Source organism: Pyrus communis, chromosome 2 (assembly GCF_041283825.1).
Source record: "Pyrus communis isolate YQ-2024b chromosome 2, ASM4128382v1, whole genome shotgun sequence".
Lineage (NCBI taxonomy): Eukaryota > Viridiplantae > Streptophyta > Magnoliopsida > Rosales > Rosaceae > Pyrus > Pyrus communis.
In genome coordinates, this window is record NC_142566.1 from 1,929,179 (window position 1) to 1,940,888 (window position 11,710).

At 35.6% G+C, this 11,710-nt stretch overlaps 2 protein-coding genes across 2 annotated transcripts; both read right to left on the reverse strand.

Moving 5' to 3' along the window:
* Positions 1–2,348: 2,348 nt before the first annotated feature.
* LOC137748269 (cytochrome C oxidase subunit) lies at positions 2,349–7,090 on the reverse strand. Its single transcript, XM_068488396.2, has 7 exons — positions 6,489–7,090; positions 6,000–6,322; positions 5,107–5,259; positions 4,323–4,415; positions 3,870–3,928; positions 3,051–3,144; positions 2,349–2,703 (listed from the first exon to the last, which is right to left on the reverse strand). Exons 1-7 carry the CDS (start codon positions 6,976–6,978, stop codon positions 2,491–2,493), a joined length of 1,425 nt encoding a protein of 474 aa, XP_068344497.1. The 5' UTR covers positions 6,979–7,090; the 3' UTR covers positions 2,349–2,490.
* A 2,231-nt stretch (positions 7,091–9,321) lies between these two features.
* On the reverse strand, positions 9,322–11,322 carry LOC137748067 ((+)-borneol dehydrogenase 2-like). Its single transcript, XM_068488164.2, has 2 exons — positions 11,216–11,322; positions 9,322–10,275 (listed from the first exon to the last, which is right to left on the reverse strand). The coding sequence occupies exons 1-2, from the start codon at positions 11,263–11,265 to the stop codon at positions 9,477–9,479; spliced, it is 849 nt and encodes a 282-aa protein (XP_068344265.1). The 5' UTR covers positions 11,266–11,322; the 3' UTR covers positions 9,322–9,476.
* Between the last annotated feature and the right edge of the window lie 388 nt (positions 11,323–11,710).

Here is an 11,710-nt window from a genome sequence, read left to right on the forward strand (position 1 = left end):
AAATACAACGATCACGATTTGGCCTAAAAATATGGTTTCTTTTACATTTTCTTTAGTAATATAGTTGATCACAATGGTATGATAACGAAATACAATACGTGTATTTTTATTGAGAAAGTATAATACTTTGTGAGTTGATTGTGTTTTTACACCTTGCTTCATATGAATTTTTATAATCTTCTAGTCTCTTATATGGGGGGACATGTGAGTTTTGGTCGTTGTGTGGTTGATGTAGTATTTCAGTTGAAAATTAGAGTACCACAACAGACGATCAAACAAATCATGATACCGAATATTTTTAACTGGAAATCAAACAAACAAAAATGCCAAGACGGTTACAAACTAAGAATTGCATGAGTAACTTAATTACCAAACTATATTGCAAGTTATAGTTGACATAAACCTGAAAAACCCTAATGTGTAAAATATAAAAAAGAAACCCTAGTACAAAATCAATTCGAATCTCTAATTAATTTCCTAAATAAACTAATAAATTCCAACACCCTCCATGCCAAAGTAATGCAACCATATAGGTACGTTATTTGAGGAGAAATTTTTCACTGTGACAGGAATACGAGTAATACATTACATATTTTAATAAAAGTGGTGGGAAATTTTATTTTTTAAGTTATTAACTTTTTAGCACATATATCTCATCATTTGTATAGTGACACGTGATGTACCATCTCGTGTACCAGTTACACTGAAAAATCTCTCGTTATTTGAGTTTGTTGGATCCAATGTTGAAGCAGATACATAAGTGGTCTTGGATCACGAGGTGATTTGAAGCCCCGATGTCCTTTACAGTGTCTAAATAAAAAGCATGGCATTTTTCATATACCACAATTAATTGTTTAGAGAGCTTTTTTCTCTCTCACATGATCTCCCATTGTCTTCACATTTCAGATTCTTGGCCATATTTTTCATCTGATTGTAATATACTTTGCCACTTTAATAAGTGAAATATGTTGTTTCCTTTAAAAAATGATCTGCGCACTATTTTCTCCTTTAGTATATTCAATCTAAATGCTAGGGAAATAAGAAGATGTATAGAAAGAAAATGATGTGCGAAAATCATTTTCCAAAAGAATATGTAGTTTATACGTAAGTGACTTGTTCTATTTGTAGTCATCTTGACAATATATAGTTTTTTCAGCATGTAGTCCCTCCTATCTTTTTTAGTAAATTAAATATGAATCATTGTTGCTACTTAGTACTACGGTCTAGTGGTATTCCCATTCACTTGTAAGTAAGAGGTCTTAAATTCGATTCTTGCCAAATGTAAATTTAAATCATATTATTGCTAGTTATTGTGAGGCCAAGTACACCTCTCACTAAGGTCCCCCCCTTAACGTAGATAATATTATCTGCTAAAAAAAAATGAATAATTGTAAATGAGGAGGAATAGTGCCATAATGAAATCAAACATTCTTGTGACCTCCTCAACCCGATTACTGGAGTAGATGAGGTGATAATGGTATACGATTAGTTTTTTTAAATTTCTCTCATTTATATTATGTTGCATTAAATACAACATAATATTGTAGAATTTCCCAAAATCATGATACCACTTATTGAATTATTTGGACAAGAACAAAATAAGAACAATTGGTTTTGTCGGTAGAGCTTTACATGTCACTATATATACAGCTAAGACATGTCATTATTCGTTTCGAGGTAGAATTATGCCATAATCAAAGATTAGGGTTGAATGGAGATGCAAGAAATCGACCTACATGTCTTGCGAATCTCGAGTCCCTACATTTAGCTTTTATGCATTTATACATATTTTGCTAAAATTCAATTATTTTGATAATCTAAATACTTAAAACATGACACGTCAAACTTAATAGTTAATTCCGATTTAACGCCATTAAGTCTATATCAATTAAAAATAATTAAAAACAGAAGAAAAAGCTTTTCAGCCGTAAAACCAACTAAAGCTTATTCACCATCTGCATAAAAATATTGCATCTCTGCAGTCTGAAATTATCTGCAATTCAGTGAGCGAAAACTCTACTGTCAATTTAACTTGAACGAGCCCTACCTTATCAAAGTATGTAAACTATTAACAAGTAGAAGGTGGGGTTGATTGGGTGATAGGTGCTGTCGGGGAGGAGCGGCTGTTAACTTGGAGTTAACTTAACTATTAAAAGGTTGAGATGCGCAATGCATGTAAATGCACGAAAGCTAAATGCAGAGACCATAACAAGTAGCCGGTATTTTAAGCTTTCATATTATTGATAAGGAGGGAAGACGGAATGAACAAAGTACGTCAAGTACACGAACAAATATTCATACTCACTTGAGCTACAAAGTCGCATTTCACAAATAAAAGCAATGGGTCATAAGCTAAATACGAAGCTGACATTTATGGAATATACTGCTCAGTAACTGTAATGCCAAATAATATCTTTAGATATATACAATTACAATGACAAGTTGTTGATTTTGTCCCGCTAGTAATAAGACTGTATATGGTAACCTACTTTATATTCTGTTTTGTATAGCAATGAGTAGCACCAAAAGGATGGGAGAAACAAGAAAAATGATATATGGTAGAGTTTGATTCAGTGTACCTACTTCGACTTCATCCTCTTTTAGCACGTAGTCCGATTTGTTTTCAATGAAAGCTTCAAAATAATTCTGGAAGCCAGTGTTCTTCAAAGGTGAGTTCTTTGTAAGCCTCAACATTTCCATGGCCTGGCAGATGAACAAGTTCCATATAACTTATGATGGAAATGAAAGCAACAATCCAGCAATATGCACACGAAATGGTCACTTTGAAATGTGAAAAAACTATTTGTAAGAATCCCCATAAGATATAGGCTACTATTTCAAACTGGCATTTGAATCTTAGGACATGGAATAACTCTAACATGTACAGAAAACGCATGCCTACAATATAGGTATCATATCAGGTGTCAAAGTCATAGTTGCTCAACCTTTTTTTTTTAAGGATTGAATGCTTAGTTTGAAGAATAGAGCGCTTTGGAGCTTTGTCTTGTAATTATAGGTGCTAGATGAATGACAGATCAAATTATAGTTACCTGAAAGCTGAACACAAATTGCCTCGCCTTCTTACTTACTCTAGGAGTTGGGTGGGACTGAAGCTTCTCGTACATAACTTGAGCTTCCTTTGACCTACCAACCACAATTACTGTTTAAAACCCTTAGGTATTTTGGTATGAAAAGCTAACAATACTCAGAAACTCCCCATCTTTACGTAGGATGTGCCAAGTTCATACCCAAATGAATAATTATAACCAAAACATGGTCTATGTTATACAGGAAGGCCTTGTTTACCAATAATATGACACAGAATAAGGTAGTAATGAACGGTCAAGAAGTCATGTACCCACTCCAAATAGCTGCATCGTTTACCTCTATCTGGTCAACGATGCTCTCCTTTTATTAATTTCTCTTTTCTTCTTATGCTTTTGATTCATTTCTAAACAACTGCTTAATTCTCACCATTGTTAATTTGAGAACCTTGGCAGCAGTAATATTCATGGTTACTAGAGCAAAGAAATTTCAAATTTCCAAATCAAGCAAGTAAATTCCTCACAAACACCAAATCGTTAGCGTTTGAAGAATTATTACTCCCAAACAAGTTGAATAAACCTAGAAATGATACATCATCATACTTCATAGAGCATTTAAACATCCAAAAATGGAAACACGGACAAAGACACAAGAATAATTCCATACTAAGATGCAAGCTTATGATTTCGATACCAAAAATGCCTTGAAACTTTATAAAAGCTGACCGAAAATACAAAATTTTCAACTTTTTTAGAAAGAAAACCAACTTATTGTGTAGTAAACTCTCCCGTGAGTGATTGGACTCTCAAAATAAAGAAATATACCTGCTGAGGGAGTCCAGACAAATGGACCATTGTAAAGCAGCCAACCCATGAAGCTCACTCTGTGAAAACAATTTTTGCATGAAAAATGCACTGATATAAAGAACAATCAGTTATTCATTGTCCAGAAACAACAAAAGGAAAGAGAAAATTGGAGAAGGGGGTGGGGTGGGTATAAAAATGTGTACGCATACTGCCAAAGTTTAATGGAAGTGATGAAAACTGATTTATTATCCTTGATTATTAACTGCATCACTGGCTAAAAGTTAGCGATTTTGGATAGAAGATTTAGGATCATTGTTGTTTGTTAATGATAAAGAACGTGGTTTTTTTAACACAAGTAGTGTATCATTTATGCATGGTACAAAATACTCATTGTCCAAATATGTTTGCAGCAAATTTTTTAATTTATTTTTTATATATGCAATCAGCTCAGATAATTTACAGCAGCATTACCTTGAATGGTAACTTATCCATAACCTTCTGATAATAGATTAATGCTTCCTTAAGCTCTCCAACATTCATCAATGAGTCGCCATCCTTTAACGCCTGCATTTAGAATTATTAATTTGAGGAAATGACAATGTAGTATTGGATACATTAATATGAGATGAATTAAAGATTGTGAAGAGCAAAATATCAATATTTGGCATAAATGAACAATTTTGGACCAACCTGGGACCTTGCCTGATTGGGGTGGTCAATAATGGGATGTATTGCAGCTGTACTAGCCCAAGAGTCTGTTTTGTTTCTAACGGAAAACCTATAAGTCATAAATTCTTAATGTATTCTACTACTAAGGTGTCCATAAATCACGGAATCCTAAGATCATTAGAAGAATGTATGTACAGGCTTGGAATCAACTAATCATTTATTATTTCACAGAAATTTAATGATAGATATATCCCTTCAATTCCTACATCGGTCAATACCAATTGAAATCTGGAGGTATTTGAACCTGAAACCCAGTATCTATGTTCCTTTTATAGAGACTAGAGAGCCATCACTTTATTTTTTATTCTTTACAAATAGTTTTACTGGACTCGTGAACAATTCCAACATCTAGTTTAGTTCAGCTCTAGACCAGTGGCATTACATACAACACCAAACCTATCATCACTAGACTGGGACTTTTAACTTAATTCTAAAACCACTGGAGATGCCCAAGGGATTGATGTCAAGCTATGAAGAAATGGAAATATATACAAGTAGAAAAGGAAATATATCAATAGAAGCAAACCTTCTCACATTCAGCTCTTAGCTTTGGATCAATATTCAACCCCATTTTACTCTTGTAAGCAGCTACTAATTGTCTTGTGCGTGCTTCTTTAGCTGCTTTTTCTTCAGCTGTTTCCAGCACTTGCCCTGGGCGTATAACTCTTCCACCTCCAAACTGAACAGAGAAGAAAACCCTATTAGAGAAAGTACATTCTCAAGCTGTTCCCCCAAACACTGAAATACAGTAACAGCAGCTGTATCACTACTACAGTAAAAGCATCTCCAATGGGATATGCAAAATGCCTTGAAATGGACACTTCACATCTTTTCTTTGCTGGAAAATTCTCCAATGGAGGAATGTAAATTATCCATCTTCGACAGAAGATGTAAATAAAAACATAAATTTACATTCTTTTTTACATCTTTTGGTGATGGGTCCCACTAATCAAAGAGAGAAAATTGCATGGGACCTCAAATTTACATCTCACCGATTGAAGTAGAACTTTCATTTACATCTGCCGGAAATATGGTTTTTGCATCTCAAATTTACATTTTCCCATTTGAGATGCCCTAATACTTCCAATTTGAAAACTACACTATAATTGGACATCTCACTGTGCAGAAGTTTATCATAGTGAATGCATTGACGGTGATAGCATTTAAAAATGTAGAGTTTCAGGAAAGAAACCATTTGGCTTGGTTCAAATTAATACAAAAAAATCTTCCAAAATCATATAATCGAAAAACCTAACAACAAGCACCTAGACCACACATACTCATCCCTCACCCCCAGCATGTGGCAGTGGAGACCAAATTAAGCCCCAAAAAACAACTATACATACAAGAAATGCCATATGCCAACTATGTATCAAGCAGACTTGTGTAACACCATTTCTGAGATCAACTGTCATATACCGTTTTGGAAATGTCGTTCGGTCTAGGAAATACTCCCCACGAAGAAACTTTTGGCTTGTACAGGTCTGGATTATCTCCTTGAGTCTGCTCTGTCTGCCGCGGCCCTGCATCGAAATTTCTAGTGTCCCCTGCTATAAACTCGACATCAGGAGAGCCCCCTTCTGGAATATAGTCCGATATTGGAACTAACCCAGCGGGCAGTCCTCTGCCCTCCTTCTTATCCGCAAAGCCGAGTCCCACAAAATCAATGCTTGAAACTGACAATTTCGCCTTCTTTTCCACTAACTCTTTCCCCGAATTTCCGCCAGCACTTCCCTTCAAACCTAAACAATTCAAACACTAATTTTTACCCCACACTATAAACTACATATGTCATTCTTCAGTATAACCTTCAATGGCATTTCATAATTGGTACCGCCTTCGAAAACTCCAGAGGATTGCTCAGAAAAATGACAGAAAAGCGAAAAACTTAGAATTTGAAAAGATTACCTGAAATTGTGCCTTTGTTCTCCCCAGCATTAATGTCACCACCACCCACAGCGCCTTTACTCTTCTTATACTCTTTAGCTTTCTCCATTGCAATCTTAACCGAAGCAGGCAGTTCTTTCTCCCCACCATCCGAACCCGAACCCGAACCCGCACCCGTCCCACCATTTCCAGCAATTCCACCACTATCCTCAGCAGGGTTTTTCTCAATTTTCGAATTCTTGTTCATCTGCACCGACTTCTTGTAAGCCTTGGCGTTCTCCAATGCGAGCTTGACAGGGTCAACGGGACCCGGCTCGGCTTCCGGCGTCGTTTCGGGTGAATTTGGCGAGGTGGGTTGTGAAGATTCAGCGTTGGGTGGGTTCAGGGAGAAGGAGAATTTGAATGGTTTTGAAGAGTGGGGTTTGTTAGGGTTTATGGAGAGGAAGAGAGTGGGTTTGGTGGAAGGGATGGTGCTGAGGGAAGAGAACAATGAAGGTTGAAGGGAAGCCATGAAGGATATTTTCTCAAGTTTCTGAGGTTGGAATGGTTAAGTGGCCATGGAGGACAAAGGGAAAGAGGTTCTGGTTTTTCAGTTGTAATATCTTTTAACATTACGTTTAGTTAAAGAAATTTAAGATTATTAAGAAATTTTAAAATGACAGAAATTAAAATAATGAAATTTATTCTATAAAATTTGTGAATTTTCTTGTTCGAGTAATTTAAAAGAACAATGAAATTGAATATAAAATTTGTTGTTTTTAAACTCTCAATCATAGAAATTAGGAAATGACATCTATTTACATGAAATTTAAACTTGAGAATTTAAGTTCTCAAATTTCAATTTTTTTTTATACGAAAATTCTAAATTTCTATATTTATAAATTCAAATAAAAAAATTGACGCATATCAATTTATAAATTATAACTTTAATTTAAATTTTAAGTTTATTTCATTTATCCAAACAGTATGTAAGATTTTTTATAATCCACGTGGCACTGATTAGAGTTGTGAGCTCCACTTAAGCGCCACATTTGACAGAAGTCATGGCGAAATTAATGTGCTGATATGAGTTTTGACATAATTAAACAACAAAGACGACATGATGCGTGAAGTACAACGCAAGGACCGAATTGATCATATATTAACATAAACGATGGAAATAAGGACTTTTGAAAGGAAAGGGGTCCTTGTAGCCTGTAGGAGAGGATCCTTTTCCTAGAGATCTTAAAAGATTTCGTAATTTTATCCGTTCATCGTACATCGTGTGGTCAAAAATTATTTTAAAATTTAAAATTAAATATAAATAGTATTTAACGAAAACAGACCGTACGATATATGATGAACGAGTAAAATTACAAAATCCTTAAGATCCCTAGAAAGGATCCTTTTCCCTTTTGAAAATATTAGAATCATTTGTGATAAAAACTAAATAATAATACTACTAAACCAACACAATCGCTTACACTCTCAAATAGCGGGGAGGTCTACCATTATATTTGGATTATATTAGTGAGTGTATCAGCTAACGGCAATTTTGTACATCCAAATATCGTTGCTAATGTTCAAATTAATGATTAATTACATGGTTGCTCAAAAGAACTGTATGTTGCCCACAATATGCAGAACCTTGCCTTATGATACCAATTCAATTTCAATAGCACGATGGACGATTCAACTTAGTTTACAAATAAGAGTAAAAGATGATAACGGATTAGGCGAATCGAAGTATACATAAAACTTGGTCGTTGTACTACAATAGTAGTCTTACTCTTTAAACCCGCACAAGGCGGTTAGAAAGAACCAAGATCCAAAGATGAGCCATCAACTACAAAGTAGAGAACTTTCTTTCCACTCAAGGCGATTATAAAAGCCTAAGTCCCCAATAAAACGACCATGTCCCCTATCTCCGAAATCGATTAAATAATGAAGAGCAATAATTGATTAACATCTAAACGTTCGTAATGAAAGTTGATGTTTTTCCAGATTCCGGCAATCTGGATCCATGTCCAATCTTTTCCAACCAAATACAACTGAAAGTCCCGGCAGGCCAGGAATGATGAAAGGAAAATGATTTCCACACTCCCTTTTTCTTCCCCCGCACTCCTCATTTATTTTTGTTGGAGAACAATTTAGAAACAATAAAATAACAGAAATACAAAACCGAAATATTTATACTTTATTATTCAAAAATACTTGTAATACGGAATGCAATTATGTTATAGTAACAAAAAATTAAAATGATACTAACTTGAATGAATTGAAGGTAGAGGCTAGCGCAAACGTTATGTCCTTCGAACAATATTTTCGTCCCACTCGTGTGCTTGTGGTTCTACAACATCTGCTCGACCAGAATACAACTACCTAATTCTACAACCCACACTGGATTATAGAATTCTAGCGAATTGCTTTGTGTGTTTACTCTCTGGAAATTTTGTACGGAAGACAAGGGGGAAGAAAAAGATGATTTTTGATGGAACTGAGGACTCCAGTTATATAGGCTCTTTCATACCTCCAGTTATATAGGCTCTTTCATACCTCTTCAAACACTTTTTGGATGTATCTAAAGCTATACAACTCTTTCCAAAGAGTTGTGTATATTAATCAAAACGTTTTTAATTAATTTAATTAAAAACATAATTTGAAATTAAAATTAATTAATCAGATTAATTAATATTAATATTATAGTATAATCATCAAACCTAATCCACACGACCATAAGGCCTAAGCCTTCAATCTATTTCCAAATGGTCCAAATTCTAATTACTAAGAAAAAGGAATAAGCCTATATAAAGGCTAGTGAAAAAATACTATTGATCAATGTGGGACAAGAGAATCTCAAACTCTTAAAATTTTTCTCCCAGCCACTTGATTGAATAATCAAGGGGGTGTCAATGGACAAAAACAAAAGGAATGCATCAGGAGGATATGGAAGTGTGGAAATCATTTTCCATGAAAAATGCTCCAAACATGCTAGTGGTAATAAAGCATCAACCCAGGTAACTCTACTCATCATCTAAAGACTCTGAATGAGTGATTTACAGCAGTGAAGCCCCCATCAACCATGAGATTATCGCCACTTATATACTTGGACTCATCACTTGCCAAGAACAGCACAGCATTAGCTACATCATCAACTGTCAACTCCACTCCTTGCAAGTTGGCGTTATTCCCTACAAAAGTACGGAAACCTGTCCAGGCATCTTCGGTTCTTTCTTCCTCAGGCAAGTGAGCCAATGCCAAATTCGTCGCAACTGCATAAGGAGAAACGCAGTTAACGCGTATCCCATGATTCCCAAGCTCAGCTGCAACGTTTTTCGTAAGCCCCAATACAGCATGCTTGGACCCTGTGTACGCATGTGGTCCTAGGCCTGCTACAACACTTGCAACACTGGAAAGAGAAACTATACTGCCCTTTTTCCGGGGGATCATTGCCCTGGCTGCGTGCTTCATTCCGAGGAAGACTCCCTTTACATTAATATCAAACACCTTCTGAAACTCAGACAAGTCTGCATCACGGATGTCGGGACAAGGTGAACCTGACACCCCAGCATTGTTGACCAAGATATCCAGTGAGCCATATTTATTGACCGTGAAATCAACTGCATGGCTAACATCATCCTCCACTGTGACATCACAATGGAGATAACAAATGTTTGGATCACCGTGGAGGGATTCACACACTTGCAAGCCCAGGTTGTCCTGCACATCGACTAAACAAACTTTTGCACCGTGCTTGCGGAACAGGCGCACAATGCTTTCTCCAATACCAGTGGCTCCGCCGGTCACCAATGCCACTTTCCCTACTAACCTGAGGAGAAGGGAAAGAACCGAGCATCCATAAGGGAAACAGGAATTAAAACACGCACTTCTCCAGAAAGTTTCACAACTCCACACTACAAGAGCACACGCACACAATCATTTTGAAGATGACAATCTAGTAATCTACTGTTTGATTTCGTAACACCAATTTGGATTTATTGAGAAAAAAAGATAGTCCGAACGGGCAGGTCACTTCGAAGACATCGATGAAAAGTGGCAACAACACATCTAATTTCGAGATTCAGATGAATAAAGATTCCGATATTTTTTCCTTTGTCAAACAATAAATTTGTTAGATTAGAAAGCCGAAGGGGATCGAACTACGCCCCATGCAAAGGCAACTCCACCACTGTGGTAAATGGCCACTCTCTAAAGATTCCGATATTTTAGTTGAACACAAAATCTTGAGAATTTCAAGCATGTGATATAAACTGGAATGTTTGGTCGTTAAATCGTTAAATCTTTAGTATAAATTTCTCATTTGTAGTTATCATTGTGGGAAAGGGCAAAAAATAAAATAAAATAAAATAAATAAATAAAAGGAAAAGTAAAAACAAAAAGTGGTTCATGAAACTCACACGTTTAAAAACTCCAGATTAGTTCAACTTCAACATGAACGCAATCTGCCAACCCAGAAAATAAAACCCACTAATTAAGTGAAATAACCAACACAATTTACTACTAAATAATCTGAAGGCATGCCAAAAGAGTGGAGCAAACTGTAAACTCCACAAGGAAAATCAACACAAATGATTTTCCGCCGTTAGATTCAATACCCAGATATTCACATGCACGATGAAAGCAAAGCTAAACCATGCACTTGCAGATTTAACACAACCCAGAAAAGCGACGAACAAAAAAAGCAGAAAAAACAGAAACGGGTGGTGAGGAACGTAGAAGAGGAAGAGAGGTGAGAGTTTGTTTGTTACCTCTGGAAGCTTGGAAGCGAACCCACATGTTCAGTTATGGTGGTGGACATTCCTCACCTCTTCTGATTTGCTCTATGTATTGTTTGACTTTGTCTGATTTTATTGTTTATGCTTCTCTGTCTCTTTTGGAATTGTATTCCGGATCTATGTTGTGAGACGTCTTAATCGTTATCGTACGTTATGTGTGGTTAGAAATTATTTTAAATTTATTTATTTAAAATTAAATATAAATAATACTAACAAAAATTAACAGAATGATATTCTATAAATAACCCCACCTATTGGGTGGCACAATTCAAAATCTTCAAAATCTTCTCAAGTCCATGCAAATTACCCCCACCTATTGGACTTGCTTGAATGTCTGACAACTAATGCACAAACTCCAATAAACCTTCATCGTCATTGAATATCATCAATATTTATTAAAATCCATTATAAATTTCGAACATTTAAGTTTTTTATGAATCTTTTTCTCTAATTTCAACAAAAGAAGAA